The sequence below is a fragment of the Macaca mulatta genome, chromosome Y, assembly GCF_049350105.2.
Source record: "Macaca mulatta isolate MMU2019108-1 chromosome Y, T2T-MMU8v2.0, whole genome shotgun sequence".
In the NCBI taxonomy this organism is placed as follows: domain Eukaryota; kingdom Metazoa; phylum Chordata; class Mammalia; order Primates; family Cercopithecidae; genus Macaca; species Macaca mulatta.
Window position 1 is genome coordinate 9,926,964 of NC_133427.1, and position 17,308 is coordinate 9,944,271.

The window sequence follows — 17,308 nt, forward strand, 5'->3', positions numbered from 1 at the left end:
CATTGAGGATAACTTGCACGTGATCAGTTACTTCTGTCTTGCTTCTTTTAAAGTTCTCTATTTGTCTTTTGTCAGTTTCAGTGTATGTGTTTCAGTGTAGATATCTTTGAGGTTATTCTCTGAGTATTTTTTTTTGAGATTCTTGAATAAGTAAATTTGTATCTATCAGTACATTTGGGAAGTTTCAGCCATTGTTTCTTCAAATATTCTTTTTATCTCTATCTCTCCTTTTCCTGTGGGGTTCCCATTATGAATATGTTGATATAGTTGATGTTGTTCCATGGCTACCTTAGTTTTATTCATTTTTCTTGTTTTTCTCTTCTTGTACCTTCCTTAGCCTGAGTATCAAACAATCCATCTTCAAGTTCCTTGATTATCCTTCCTGCATGCTCATGCATACTCTTCATGCATATTACCGGGTATTAATTTCATTTTAAAAAATGCATGCAATTAATACAGATTATTAATTTCATTTTTAAAAGTAATTTGTAGGCCTTTACTGGTATTTTCCGTTTGTGAAACACTGTTCTCCTGGCTTCTCTTAGGATTTGAGAATAATTAAATCAAGTAAATTGAAATATTTGCCTAGTATATACCATGCCTGGGATTCCTGAAGTACAGTTTCTGTTCATTATTTTCCCATTGAGTTTGCCATTTTTTTTCTTCCCTTTGAATGCCTTGTATTTTATTGTTCAACACTGGATATCATTCAGCATATCCAGAAAATGGATTCCTGCCCTCCATAATTGCTTAGTTTTGGGGGTCATTTACTTATTCTGCAACCCTCTAAAGCTATTTTTGTATTCTGTATTCTTTGTCATGTATGGACACTTAACCTGTGTTCTGTCCTCTATTTGCCATCTACTGTTTTTGACACATTTTTAGAAAACACTCCAAGCAAAGAAAAGGAAAAAGGGAAAAGAAAGAAAAGTAAAACTGCCCAGACTTTGCAGATTGACTCTTTGAGAAACTCCAGTGTTTAGCCCAAGGTCAAGGAAAAGTGAAAGCTTCAGGAGCTTCTCTGTGCATACATCCAATACTGGACATATTTATAGCCTTCTAAATATACCAGTAGGAGGCTGGGCATGGTGGTTCATACCTGTAATCCCAGCAGTTTGGGAGGCTGAAGTGAACAAGTCGCTTCAGCCCAGAAGTTCGAGACGAGTTTTGGCAATATGGCAAGATCTTGTCTCTACAAAAAATACAAAAATAAGCTGTGTGTGGTGACCCATGCCTGCACTGTGGGAGGCTGAGGTGGGAGGATCATGGAATCCAGAGAGGTTGAGCTCTTGAGGAAACTGAGGTGGGATCACTTGAGCCTAGGGAGGTTGAGGCTGCAGTGAGCCATGATCATGCCACATGACTCCAACCTGGGCCACAAGGCAAGACTGTCTATTTAAAAACAAAAGCAAAGCAAACAACAACAAACTGTGAGAGTTTTTCAAAGCTGAATTTCCACAGCTTCCCCAGCCTCTACCTTCTAAATGTTCTTTGTGTACTGCTTGACTTGACTGCCAGGTGGCTCACTAGTATACTTCCCTTCCACAAATGCCTCTTGGGAGTTGACTTCTGACACCAAGAAAGCTATGAGGTGGGCTAAAGACTCAGCTAATAATCTTCAAGAGAACTTCAGAGAGTTCAAATCATAAAACCACTATTATTATTACTATTATTATTATTATTTGAGACAGAGTCTCACTCTGTTGCACAGGCTAGAGTGCAGTGAGAGAATCTCAGTTCAACGGAACCTCCACCTCCCAGATTCAAGTGATTCTCCTGCCTCAGCCTCCTGAGTAGTGGGACTACATGCTTCTTCTGCCAGGCCCAGCTAATTATTGTATTTTCAGTAGAGACAGTGTTTCACCATGACAACCACAATTATTTGAGATAAGCTCCATATTTTTCCCACATGCATCAAAAGCTGCACCTAGAACTTAATTTTCTTCACTGTTGCCATGAAGCCATGGAGTGGGTAATGATGGACAGTTAAAATACCACATACTGGCTGGGCGTGGTGGCTTACGCCTGTAATCCCCACACTTTGGGAGGCCGAGGCGGGTGGATCATGAGTTAAGGAGACCGAGACCATCCTGGCTGATGCAGTGAAACCCCATCTCGACTAAAAATACAAAAAATTAGCCAGACGTGGTGGCACACACCTGTAGTCTAGTTATTTGGGAGGCTGAGGCAGGAGAGTCACTTGAAACCAGGAGGCAGAGGTTGCAGTAAGCAGAGATCGTGCCAGTGCACTCCAGCCTGGGTGACAGAGGGAGAGTCTGTCTCAGAAAAAAAGAAAGAAGGAAAAGAAGAAAAAAAGACATACTGTCTTCCCAAACTCAGGGGTAAGGTCTTCCTTAACCACTCCCCTGAGTTATGTTATTAGACTCCAGAGCTCCAAGAGTCAAGTCTGAGGTTTCTTTCTCTGCCTTATACCCCTTAACTTTTAACCCAATTAAATGTAATGAGAGCATAAAATATAAACTTGCTTAAATTTATCTTGCTTTTTAATGTTAAGGCGGCATTCAGCCTGTTTAGTAAGATTTCATCCAAGGCTGCTTCCATCATTACTATGAGAGCCATTCTCTCTTTCATGTAATAACAAATAGTTGGCTGGTCACAGTGGTCCCAGCCCTTTGGGAGGCCGAGGTGGGTGGATCACAAGGACAAGGGCCATCCTGGCTAACAGGGTGAAACCCTGTCTCTACTAAAAGTACAAAAACTTAGCCGGGCATGGTGGCACATGCCTGCAATCCCAGCTACTTGGGAGGCTGAGGCAGGAGAATCACTTAAACCCGGGAAGCTCGGAGGCAGATGCTGCATTGAGCCTAGATCACGCCCTTGCATTCCAGCCAGGACATTGAGAGTGAAACTCCTTCTCAAAAAAAAAAAAAAAAAAAAAAAAAAGAAAGAAAAAAAAATAATGATACAAGGAGACAATAAATAATAAATAAATAGGTATTTTAAGAAGCTGTGAAATCTAAAGCAAAGGTAAAGATGGTTATAGGTAGGAGCAGAAAAGATTACACAAATCCACATAAGCTTAATTTTCGGTGGTGATTTCTCATCAGGAAAAAAAAAACATAAAAGGAAATATGAATAAGAAAATTGTCTACATTGCTTTGGTAGAAAAAAGTAGGAGGAAAAACAAAAACAACAAAATAATGAGCATTATATAATATTAAGCTTTAATGTTCTTCATCATTTCTCATGGGGATCGTTTCCCCAAGAAATAATGGAAGCAAAATAGTAGAAATGGAAGGACACATAGGCCTATATTACTGTCTATGTGTATCAAGCCAAGTTTAACTTTAATTCATTCTTTTAGAAATTTTATTTTAAATTAACAATTGTAAACATTTATGGGACACAAAGTGATTTTATAATACATGTATACACTGCAAAATAATTAAATTGGGCTAGTTAACATATACATCACGTCACACACTTATCATTTCTTTGTGGTGAGAATATTTAAATTCTACTTTTCCAACATTTTTTTTAGGTTGGAGTGCAGTGGTGCAGTCTCGGCTCATTGCAACCTCCACTGTCCAGGTTCAAGTGATTCTTCTGCCTCAGCTTCCTGAGTAGCTGTGACTATAGGTATGTGCCTCCAAACCTAGCTAGTTCTTTGTATTTTCTGTAGAGACAGTGCTTCATCATGTTGGTCAGGCTGGTCTTGAACTGCTGACCTCTAGTGATCTGCCTGTCGTGGCTTCCCAAAGTCTTGGGATTATAGGCCTGAGGCACCATGTCTGCCTTTTTCAGCAATTTTGATGTGTACATTTTTTAACTGTGATCACCATTTTGTGCAACAGATCACCAGAACTTCTTCCTTCCTCACAGAAATTTTTTACCCTTTGACAAATATCATCCCTTTCCCTGTGTATTCCTATCATGACCCCACACTCCAATCTCTCACTACTTTCTGTGAATTTGTATAAAGAGTCAGGATCTTGATGTGTTGGCCAGGCTGGAGGGCAGTGGCACAACTATGGCTCACTGTGGCCTCAAACACCTGAACTCAAGTGATCCAACCACCTCATCCTCCCAAAGTACTGGAGATACAGGCATGAGTCACCACACCCAGCATATTCACTATTTTTATGAGTTCAACTTTTTTAGATTTTACATATAATTGTGACCATGCTATATTTGTTTTTCTGTGCCTATCTTATTTCACTGAGCATAATATTTTCCAATTCCATTGATTTTATCATAAATAAATAACAGAATATTCTCCCTTTTTTTAAAGGCTGTATAGTATATTCCATTGTGTATATGTGACACACTTTATCTGTTGCTCTGTTGAGCACTTCAGTTGTTTCCTTATCTTGGCTATTGTGAATAATGCTGACATGAATATAGGTCTGCAAATATCTCTCTGAAATACTAATTTGTATCATTTGAGTAAATATTCAGAAGTAGAGTAGCTGGACCATGTGGTAATTCTATTTTTAATGTCATTTTATTTTTGAAACCTCATTTCTGTCACCCAGAAGTGCAGGCTACAAAAGCACAAGAAAAACAGCAATTGGATTGCATCACATCAAACTAAAAAGTTTCTGCACAGCAAAGGAAACAATTAGCAGAGAGGGTGAAGAGAAAACCCCTACACTGGGAGAAAGTGTCTGCAAATCATATGTATGATAAAGGGTGAATAACAAATACATACAAGAAACTCACACCACTTAACAACAACGACAATCAAACCTATTAAAAATGGGCAAAGGACCTGAATTTATGTTTCTCAAAAAAAGACATAAAAATGGCCAACAAGGCTATGTTTAACCATGTTTAATTTTATTTATTTATTTATTTATTTATTTATTTATTTAGAGATGGAGTCTCATTCTATCGCCCAGGCTAGAGTTCTGTGGTGCGATCTTACCTCACCTTAAACTCTGCCTCCCAGGTTCCAGCAATTCTCTTGTCTCAGCCTGCTAGGAAGCTGGGACTACAGGTGCGTGCCAACATGCCTGGCTAATTTTTATTGTGTTTTTAGTAGAGATGAGGTTTCATCATGTCAGTGAGGATGGTCTCCATATCCTGACCTCATGATCCACCCATCTCGGCCTCCCAAAGTGCTGAGATTACAGGCCTGAGCCACTGCACCCGGCCTTACTCATTTTTTTTTTTTTTTTCCTAGAGACAGAGTCTCATTTTGTCTCCCAGGCTGGAGTACAGTGGTGCGATCTCGGCTCACTGAAACCTCCACCCACTAGGTGCAAGCAATTCTCTTGCCTCAGCCTCCCTAGTAGCTGGAATTACAGTTGTGCGCTATGCCTGGGCAATTTTTGAATGACCGTATATTTAATGATGCTTCACCACCAATATCAGGGAAATGCAAATTAAAACCAACAAGGCACACTTTTCTCAAAACTGTTAGAACAGTTATTACCATAAAGATGAAAGATGACTAGTGCTATTGAGAATTTAGAGCAAAGAGAATCCTCGTGCACTGTTGGTAGAAATGTAAATTAGTATTTCAAATTATTAACATGATTATTTTTAATTGAAAAAATTTTTGTGCTTTAAGATTCATTAATATGAGTTGCTTTCTGTTAGTCAAAGTTCAATGAGAAATACCTTAGTTATCCTAAATTAATATAAATAGGAGCAGACTCATAAGACTGATCTTTCAGGTTCTCCTTAAGTACAGAATAAAACCTGTGGTAAACACTCTTTCTGAAGGAAAAATGTTCACTGATAATGTATATGCTACAAATACTTGTTAAAGGCATAATTTCCAAAAATGTAGTAGGTGAAAAATGCATTATGGTTATTTTTCTTGCTCAGTTTTTGGATCCAGATGGATTTTTTATTTTGTTTTATTTAATGAATTGTATAATTATAGCTAAGGAAACAAAAATTACTACCGCACATTCACAGGAGAAAAATGAATTTTATTAGAAACCACTTCCAAGATTTTTCTGTGTATAACTTATTTTAAGAGCCTCTAAATAAAGTCACATTCAGCATCTTTACTCATTGTTCTGTGAAAGTATGTATGTATATTTTATGAATATGACATACTTTTGATTGAAAAATATTCAGCCCTACTCCAGGAGTGATAGTAATTCCTCAGCTGCTTATTTTTATTCTTTTAATTGAGTTTTCTCTAGATGTTTACATAATATTACAGTGCTTCTGGTTGATTTTCAGTACGTCCTGGCAACACTTTAGCTGACCACTTGGGGTACAAATACTGATAGAAGAGGAGCATAAAGCCAATGGCCAATAGGTAGGTTATGATGAGCTGCATGGCAATTAATGAGTCACAACAATTCAGCAAAGTTTTCCCTCCAATGAACCTAAATACCAATATCATTATCACATTTTCTAAAAACTGAAAGCTGTAGTGTAGGAATCTATGGCCCCACCTCTGTCTCCTGTCAATTATTTCCTCATCTGACAACTGCAGTTTCACTGCTGACCAGCAGGAGAAGTTGATTGCAGCATAGAGTAGTGTGATCAAGATAAGCATCAGTACTGTACCCACCATATTGGAATTATTTTCTGTGTTGTTAGGAAGATGAGCTCCACTTTTCCAAAACTCCAGCCATGGTGCCAACAATGGTACACAATATATGATTAAGAAAAAGGGTAGGCACTTCAGTTTCAGAGATGCAGCAAAAAATGCCAGAGTCACTACACGTGAGATAACCTCCAGAAAACGCCATATCATGACACAGATGAATTCTATTGGCTGTAGCTTAATGGTAGTATCATCGTTGCTGATCTGGATGGCCAGTATATTGCAGTGAATGGCCCCATAAGTAACTGATAACAGGGAACATGTCATCAGGAATGCTATTAAAGACAAACATGAAAATGTTAGAGAATATTTTTCATTACTAATGACCACTTTCTCTTTTAAAGTTGCCATTTTAAGATATATTCTTCCTCACCCACCTCCTTTAGAAAATCATTTGCTTATAAAAAGAAAGATTTGTTAATCTTCCATTTTCAGGGATACAGTAAGTGTATGCATGCAAAATATATATTACAACTGGAAAAAACAAATAATAAGCAGATACATACATATCTACATTTATACATGTATATACACATTCCCTCAAAGAGAAGACTGGCACAGATGAAATGGGAGACAGACATTCAGATCTGATGCTATAAGGTGTGATAGCACATAGAAAGCAGTGTCAATTTAAAAAAATTTCCTGAATTAGACACTGAAAAAACAGTTAGGAGTGTCAAGTAGGAAGTTAGCCTGTGAAATAGAGACTAATGTAATATAAATTGTGTTTTATATTATGGTCATAACAGAAAAGAAAAAATAAGCTGTGGAGTTAAAGTAAATCCTGGAAGTGGAGCTGACAGATTCTGCTGAGTGACTGAATACAAGGTAATAGAGAAGCAGAAAAAATAAAAATTTACAGAAATTAAGAAGTGTGTGTGTGCATGTGTGTGTTTGTGTGTATCCATGCAATTTTACGAGAAACTTTTTCATAAGCAAAATTAATTTCAACATTGTTCTCTTAATAATTAGACAAATAAGCACATGGAAGAAAAGCAAAATTATGAAGTAGATGAATAATCGGTTTAAACAATTTTGTACTACATTAAGTTGAAAGAGTAAAAACTCATTTTACATATTCATGCAGGTTTAAAAAATACACTCTTTGGCTGGGCGTGGTGGCGCACACCTGTGAGCACTTTGGGAGGCTGAGGTAGGTGTATAACGAGGTCAGGAGATCAAGACCATTCTGGCTAAGATGGTGAAACCCCACCTCTCCTGAAAATACAAAAAATTAGCCAGGTGTACACCCAGCTACTTGAGAGGCTGAGGCAGGGCAATTACTTGAACCTGGGAGGTGGAGGTTGCAGTGAACCAAGATAGCACCACTGGACTCCAGCCTGGGTGACAGAGTGAGACTCCATCTCAAAAAACAAACACAAACAAAAAAACACTCTTCATACATGATGAACTTAAGCCAGAAAACAAGAAGAGGCCAGATAGCAAAATAGTCATTTCTCATCTAAATTTATTATTCACTTTCTGACACCATTTAGAAAATGAATATTAACACTCCATTTATTCCTTACAGAATACTCAAAGTGAAACTCTAAAACATTAGCATTCTTAACTGCATTTTTGAGAAATGAGACTGAATATAATAAATGACTTAAAAATTAAATTTTAGAAAGTAAAATTTGGCCAGGTATGGTGACTCATACCTGTAATCTTAGACCTTTAGGAGGCTAAGATGAATGGATCACTAGAGCCCAGGAGTTCAAAACCAACCTGGGCAACATGGTGAAAACCTGTCTCCACAAAACACACACACATAAACACACACACACACACAGACAAATTTAACCAGGCATGGTGGCACATGCCTGTAGTCCCAGCTGTTTAGGAGGCTGTGGTGGGAGGATTATTTGAACCCAGGAAACATGACTTTCACTTGGGACTTTTGTTTATCTGTCCCCTTACCCCAGCACTTTGGGAGGATGATATCAAGAGGCAAACTTCTAGACCCATCCCGGCAACAGATGGGAGACTGCAGACAGCACGATGGAGTCAAGTTACAGTCAATATTCCTACTGGTTGACTACAGTGGCCTCAGGTCCTCAATAAACCTCAGAGGGAAGACTATGGTAGCTGCAGGCCTTGAGTGCCTCCAGTGCTCTACTATGGGCTACCAGTGACAGGTGCAACCTGGCACTGAGTCAGCTTTGGTGGTCAAATTACTTCAGCCATCAAAGTATAGGCATTCAGATTCCCCCTATTTCTACCAGGACTGAAGCTATCATAGACTTAAAGACCTTAATTTACTTCTTTTTCTTGCCCTGAATCTCTGGGCAGGCTTACTGTAGAAGGAAGCTTCCAAACCAAGCCCAACCGTGAACACCAAATCAGGCACCATATCATTGTGCAGACAACAATGCATAGTCACAAGGATCAGGATCAATGATGAGAACATCATGGCACCAAGTAGACAAAATAAGGTGCCAGTTGTGAGTGACCCGAAAGAGATGGGCATGGACACATAGCTTGGCAAAAAATTCAAAATACTTGTTTTAAGACAATGTAGTGGACTTAAGGAAAACACAAACAATTCAGAAATTTATCAGAGGAACTTAACAAAGAGATTCAAATCATGGGAGGAAAAAACTAACAGGAATGTTGAAGACAAAAACACAATAAAATTTAAAAAATAAGCAATTGAGATCATTGACAAAGTGGCCAAGCAGAAAAACTTAGACAAGTCAATTAAAAATATACAATCAGAAGAAAAAAAAGAAGTCTAGAAAGTTCATAGGATTTATGGGATAACATCCAAAGAACAAATGTATTAGTCACTGGTGTCAAGGTAAAGCTGGGTACAGTGGCTTATGCCTGTCATCGCAGCTATTTGGGAGGTAGAGATGGATGGATCACATGTAGTCAGGAGTTTGAGGGCAGACTGCCCAACATGTGAAACTGTGTCTACTAAAAATATAAAAATTAGTTGGGCGTGCTGGTGGATGTCTGTAATCCCAGCTACTCAGGAGGCTGAGGCAGGACAATCACTGGAACCTAGGACGCGGAGGTTGCATTGAGCCAAGATCATGCCATTGCACTCCAGCCTGGGCAATAAGAGCAAAACTCCAACTCAAAAAAAAAAAAAAAAAAAAAAGCATATTGTAGAAAAAAAGTAAAAGATCTATTTAGAGAAATAATAACAAAAATTTTCCAAACCTAAATAAAAATATGAATATTCAGGTAAAGGCTTCCAATAAGATTAAATCCAAATAATACCCCATGGCTTAACATAATCAAACCAACCAATATCAAAGACAAAGAGAGCATACAGAATTAAGCAGGATAAAGGCCGGGCGCGGTGGCTCAAGCCTGTAATCCCAGCACTTTGGGAGGCCGAGACGGGCGGATCACGAGGTCAGGAGATCGAGACCATCCTGGCTAACACGGTGAAACTCCGTCTCTACTAAAAAATACAAAAAACTAGCCGGGCGAAGTGGCGGGCGCCTGTGGTCCCAGCTACTCGGGAGGCTGAGGCAGGAAAATGGCGTAAACCCAGGAGGCGGAGCTTGCAGTGAGCTGAGATCTGGCCACCGCACTCCAGCCTGGGCTACAGAGCCAGACTCCGTCTCAAAAAAAAAAAAAAAAAAAAAAAAAAAAAAGGCAGGATAAAAAAGAAAATATCACATCAGGAATACACCTGTATATTTAATATATGCATATATATAATGTAAATATTAATAGATGCAAAGGGAGAAAAATCTATAAGGTACTAATAGAAAACTTCAGCACGTTACTTTCAGCAATGAATAGATCATGCAGACAGAAAATCAGTAAGTAAACATTGGATTAAAATGCACTGCAGGGCAAATGAACAAAACAGTTACAGAACTATCCATCCAAGAGTTATAGATATACATTCTTCTCTACTGCATACATGGAACATTTTCCAGGATATGTCATACATTAGACCAAAAAACACATCTTAATGAATTTGAAGAGATCAAAGTCATATAAGGTATCTCTTCTGTTATCACTAATTCATAAGTATTTGAAAAATAACATACTGCTGAAAAACCAGTGAGTCAATGAAGACATTACAAAGAAAATACCATATTTCTTGAGACAAAAATAGAAACACAACACATCAAAACCTACTGCATACAACCAAACCAGTTTTGTTTTGTTTTGTTTTGTTTGTTTGTTTTTTAGATGGAGTCTCGTTCTCTCACCCAGGCTGGAGTGCAGTGGCGCACAATCTCAGCTCACTGCAAGTTCTACCTCCAGGGTTCATGCCATTCTCCTGCCTCAGTCTCCCGAGTAGCTGGGACTACAGGCGCCTACCACTATGCCCAGCTAATTTTTTGTATTTTTAATAGAGGCAGGGTTTCACCGTGTGAGCCAGGATGGTCTTGATCTCCTGACCTTGTGATCCACCCGCCTCCGCCTCTCAAAGTGCTGGGATTACAGGCGTGAGCCACCACGCCTGGCCACACAACCAAAGCAGTTTTAAAGGGAAAGTTATGGCAATAAATGCCTTCATCAAAAAGAAGATATCAAATATACCAAGTCAAAGAATTAGATAAATAAAAAGCCAAAATAAAAAGTAACCCATTAAAGAAAAGCCCAGGACCTGATGGATTAACTACTGCATTCTACCTACCCCTAAAAATAACTACTACCAATTCTTTTTAACCTAGCAGAAAAAAAAAAAAGAAAGTATACGAACTATTCTGGTTCATTCTGTGGGGCCAGCATTATGCTCAATACAAAACCAGACAGGGACTCAACAAAGAGAAAACTACAGGCTAATATACCTGATTAACATAGTGTAAAAATCCTCAACACAATATTGGAAATGGAATTATTATGCATATTTAGAAAATCATTCATGATTTTCCATGATCAAGTGAGATTATAGGGATGCAGGAATGGTTTAATATGTAAGAATCATTAAATGTCATATATTACATCAGCAAAATAAATAACAAAATCTAAGTGGTCATTTCAATAAATAAAAAAGCCATTTGACAAAATTCAACATCTTTTTATAATAAAATCTCTTAACAAATTATTCATAGAACAATTGTAACTCAACACAACAAATGACATAAACAAGAATAACCAAATAATGCTTTACATGACAAACCCATAGCTAACATCAGAGTCAATGGGAATTCAAAGCTGAAAGCTTTTCTCTGAAGATCTGAAAGGAGATTAAGAAGTTCACTTAAACTGCTTATATTAACATAATCCTGAAAGTTTTCAGCCAGAGCAACTGAAACAAAGAAAAGTTACCCAAATTGGCAGGAAAGAAGTAAATTGTCCATATTTGCTAATGATATAATCTGGAAATCCCTAAACACGCCATTAAAAAGCAGTTAGAACCAATTCAGAAAATCAGTAAAGTTTCAGTTACAATATCAACATATAAAATTAAGTGGCATTTTCATATACAAATACCAAAATGTCTAAAAAAAAAAAACTCAAGAAAACAATTCCATTTACAACAGCTATGAGAAAAATGAATGAACAAAAAAAACTTTTGAGTAAATATTACCAAGGAGGCAGAAAAAAATCTGCATTCTGAAAATTATAAAGTATTAATAAAAAATTAAAATAACGTAAATCAATGGAAAGATATCTATGTTAATTGACTGGAAAAAGTAATGTGGTTCAAATGTTTACAGGACTTAAATAGGACCACAGATTCAATGCAATCTCTATCAAAATATCAATGGCATTTTTCACAGAAATAGAAAAAGGTTCAAAATTAATATGAAACCACACAACAGAAAAATATCCTGAATAGCTAAAGCAATTCTGAAGATGGCTGTGGGGTTGGGGAGTGAAACCCCAGAGCTGGAGGCATCATGATGCTATAAGCCAATGCAACAGAACATAGTGAGCAGAAATAATTCCACACATGGATAGCCGACTGATACTTTACAGAGGTGCCAAGAGCACAAAATGAAGAAATGTCAATCTCTTCAATAAGTGGTGCTGGGAAAACAAGAGAACTACATTCAGAAAAACAAAATCAGAACCCTATCTCTTACCACATACAAAAATTAACTCAAATGCATTAAAAAGCATAGTGTAGTGGCATGTACCTGTAGTTCCAGCTACTCGGGGGTCTGAGTCAGAAGGATCACTTGAACCTAGGAGTTCAAGGCTGTAGCAGGCCACACTCACACCACTGCACTAACCCTAGGCAATATGTGTGACTCATCTGTAAAATTACAATTTTAAAAATGTTTAAAAGTAAATATGTAATAAAAACCCTAAACTGTGAAACTGCTAGAATAAAACACAGGGCAAACTTAATGTCCTTGGTCTGGGCAAGGACTTATTTTTGGAAAAGAGCTCAAACCAGAAACAACAAAACCACAAACAGACAAATGAGGTTTCTTCCTACTAGAAAGCTTGCATACAGAAGGAAAAAAAAAAATCAAAATGATAGAATGAGAGCAAATATTTGCAAATTATACATCAGACAAGGGGTTAATTAAAATATACAAGGAACTTAAAAAATATTCAAAAGCAAAACTGTAGCAGGACGAGCCACAGACAAAACCTCTTAGACACAGAGTTGTAGAAGGAAGGGCTTTATTTAGCTGGGAGCGTCCGCAGACTGCTGTGTTAAAATCGGAACTCCCCAAGTGCACAATTTCTGTCCCTATTAAAGGCTCACAACACTAAAGATTTCACATGAAAGCTTCATGGTTGATTTGAGTACGCAGGGGTTACGTGACAGGGGCTGCATGCACCAGTGGTCAGAGAGAAACAGAACAGGGCAGGGAGTTTCACAGTGTTCTTCTATACAATGTCTGGAATCTATGAATAACATAAGTTTCTCAGTTATGAATTGATTTTTACCTACTGGGTTTAGGCCAGGCAGTCCTAAGCCTGGTTTTGGGCCTGGTGCTGGGCTGCCTGTCTTTGGTTTTACTTCCTTGTTTTTTTCTTAAAACAGGCACTGAATATAAAACAACATAAAACAATGTAAGAGGGTCTCCCTCTTTCCTCATTCCCCCCTTTTGAGACTGTCACTTTTTATTAGCGGGAGTTCTCACTTTTATTTTTGCTGCTTATGTCTTTTTGTGCAATAAATTGATAGTGATTCATATAGTACACTTGTGCTGAAGCATTTTGGGGAACTAAAGTAGCAACAAAGCTTTTTATCATTTGGAGAAGTACAGGTATCAGACAAGGGAGCAGTCAGTAGGTTCTTATTATTATTATAACTTTTATTATAAGAGTTTTAAATCCTCCTAGTGCTGGGAATTAATTTTTAAATGTGGCTTCAGGGTCCAATTTGTGCTACATTTGTAAGGGCACATGTGACTATGTCTTTAACTACCTGCCTTTGATTGTCTATGTGTAGACAGTAATTAGTAAGGTTAAATTTCTTATAGACCTCTCTTTCAGCTGCTAGCAAGTAGTTGAGAGCCAATCTATTTTGATACATAGCATTTCTTATCTGAGTTTATTGCTAGGCCAGAATAGTCAAACCTTGACCAGTTTCATTAGTAATAATTTCTAAAACAGCTTGTAACTGTATGATTCAATTGAGCATGTAAATGGGGCTCCAGTATTCCCATGAGCCATCTTGTGTCTAAGTGGCAGGCCTATATTATTGTATAATTTTTTAGGAGGTTATTTATCATATTTTTAATTACCTATAGCTAGGCTTCATTTTTCATAGGAAGCATAGACAGGGAAGCCCAGAAGTTCACCTGTTTTTATAGGCAGTAAGAAGAAAGATGGTTTAATAGTGCCAATAACACAACCACCTGTCTACTGGTCAGGCAGCTTAGCATAAGCTCTGTGTCCCCATATCCAGTATAACCGCCGTCCAGTCTTGGTGGAATTCTGGGTGGGCCCAAACAGTCTGCAACTTTGGAAATTTACTGAATGGATTTCTTTCTGTGTAGTTGGAACTCCACCGTGTAACTGTCTTTGTGGTACCATTATATAGCTTTTGCCCAAGACAAGTCAGCCGCCCTACAGGATGAGTGAATCCCTTTCCTTCACTAGCTATGCAATACTGTCTAATAATTGAGGTTTTTAGAACCTAAAAATTGTTAGGGTGGTTCTTTTTGGCTGGGAACTCATCAGGAACTGGGTCTGTAGGAACTAATTCTCGGGCTTCCCATGGCCAGTGATCTCCTGTTACGGTTCCTCCACAAACATAACATGAAGTGACTTTTAGAGACTGGGCTACATGTTCGGCTAATTGCAAAAGAAAATTTTTAGTTTTTCCTGGAATCTCAGGTACTGGCACATTTAATTCATCATAGAAAGTCTGAAATACTGGTTCTGGAGAGCGTCTTTGAACCTCTCCTTTCATTAGGATGCTTACACTAGGATCTGGTCCTTTTTCATCAATGCCTAAGGTTACGTATTTTCCTTTATTCCATTTTGGGTCTGAGGGGTTTGTGATTACCAATTCTAAAGGGTTGCAGCTCCCACTCATGCAGGAGGGGCTGACTTTTCCTTTTTGGAGCAAAACAGGACCTTTTTTATTATTATTATTATTTTAAGTAGCCCAAATGATACAAGACCAGTATTGACACATTTCACATAAATATGATTATTGACAGATACACTTATTTTCTGCTGTGTAACTTTTTTCTCAATCTAGAGAACCACATCCCATCCCATGCTGCTTACTATTAATAGCGGCACAGGCATCAAATTTTAAGATTACATTTTTGGGGACCCCTCTTTCTTCTGTTCTAGCTATTACTTTACTTGTGTCAGTTAGAAAAGGACCAGTCCTTAATTTTATTTTAAAAACTGTGATCATGGTAGGCTTAAAATGAGTCAAAACACACATTACGTTGGTTATTTCCTGGGCTACATACCTTGGATAGAATAGCATTATACAAACAAGTTTCTTTTAGAGTCCTGGTTCACTTATAATAACCATAAAATAATAGGACTGTAGCAATCTTTTGTCCTACCTTAGGTACTTGATGTATACACTGGGAACAGTCATCAGTCTGAGGAAGGTCAGTTGAAGTCCTTACTGTACACATCCAAATTTTAAGGAAAATGAGCCCCACAATGAGTTTGCTCATGCTTTGGCCATGTGTGGACCAGTCAGCTTCTGGGTATGACTGGAGAAGGGCTCGTCATCTTTTTCAGAGTCACTTTGGAGGGGTTAGCGAAGCTGCTTCCATCCATGTACAACTCCCAGTCTACAGATGTTTAAGGATGGTCTTGGAGGTTAGGTCCACTAGAATAAACTGTGTCCAATACTTTTACACAGTTATGTTTAAGTGGGCTCTTTAATACCAGGAGCAAGTTGACAGGTTTAGGGTGTTGCAAACTTCAATGGTTATGCAGGGATTTTTTACAGAGCAAGCTTTGGTATCTAGTTAGTCCAGCATTTATTAACTAATGGTGTCCTTTAGTATTTATTAAAATTACCACAGCATGGGGAGACTTTACATTTAGGTTTTGTCTAAAAGTTAGCTTATCTGCTTCTTGTGCTAACAGGGCCGTTGCTGCCAGTGCCCGTGGACATGGGGGCCAGCCTTTGGAAATCCCATGTATTTGTTTTGAGAGATGGGCCACTGGCCTTGGCCAGGGCCCTACAGTCTCGGTTAAAACTCCAACTGCCATCTTTTTTTTTTTTTGACACACAGAGTGTAAAAAGTTTTGTCAGTGCAGGTAGCCTCAGGGCTGGGGCCAACATGAGTTTTCTTTTTAACTCATGAGGAGCTCATTGCTATTGGTTGTAACAGATGTAGTTTATTTAATCTACATTTTTATTGACTGTCATCTACTAAAATATTGATTTAAATACTGTAACTATTTCATTTCAAGCTTTGAATTGATCTGGTATTTCTTGTGGGGCTCCAATTGCATCTAAATAGATGTGAGAGTTGAAAGACTTATAAAGAACTTCTCTCGCTTTATGATGTCTTATTATTATTATTATTTTCTCTGGTTGATGAAATGCCATGGTGAAAGGGATAGCCAAATTGACTAAAGCACAAGTGCCACTCTATAGTTATTTGGTAGAGTGCCCAGTAAAGTCCACCACAATACCACTAAACATCCACTCAGGGATAAACAAGGGCTCACTAATTGATAAACTCTTGAAAATTCTTAATCTTGTTGCATTCCTTCAGGTCTCCAAGGAATGCTAATTCTCTTTCCTGCCATGAGAGACATGAAGTGAACTTAGTGTTGGGAGATGGAACGTCCTCGAGGGCTGACCCTCAGGGACTTGGGGATACAGCAGAGAGATCCTGGCATGACTTATTACTCCAGAGTGTAGAATCCTGGAAAAGAGCTACCATGCAGCCCACACCTGGTCGACTGGAGGACCACCTTAGTGGAAGGGAGACAATCAGGGCCTCTGGCCTGCTATGTGCACAAGCATAACAATTGCTTTTGTTTAACGTGCAGATGGAATATTTGATCCATTTTAACCAGGCATTTGCATCTTGGTATGCTGTCTTAATTGCCAAAGTTTATTTTAAGTCTTTAACTTCTATGATCCTCTAGTAAAATGAATGTTTCTTTTAGCATCTATTTTTATTAGTTTTTAGACCAAAGAAAAGCTAAACACTATTTTATATTTAATAATGCTTTTTATATGATATTTATACCAGATAAGCTAAATTTTACCTTTATATTAGTGTGTTAACATTAATCTTAATTTTAATAAAACCTTGTAGACATATTTAATTTTTTATGTTTGACCATCAGGTAAGATTTTATAGTCTTTTTAATATTTTATAATTTTTGTTAAAGAGCAGGTGGATCAGGGAACCAAGAAATGTAGCAGGAGGGGCCACAGGCAAA

The 17,308-nt window shown here is 37.9% G+C and overlaps 1 protein-coding gene across 1 annotated transcript in view; it reads right to left on the reverse strand.

Annotated features, from left to right (window-relative positions):
- Positions 1–6,016: 6,016 nt before the first annotated feature.
- XKR3 (XK related 3) overlaps positions 6,017–17,308 on the reverse strand; it is a 30,629-nt gene continuing 19,337 nt past the window's right edge. The window contains 1 exon segment of the mRNA XM_015128659.2: positions 6,017–6,810. Coding sequence (XP_014984145.2) covers positions 6,017–6,810 — 794 coding nt within the window.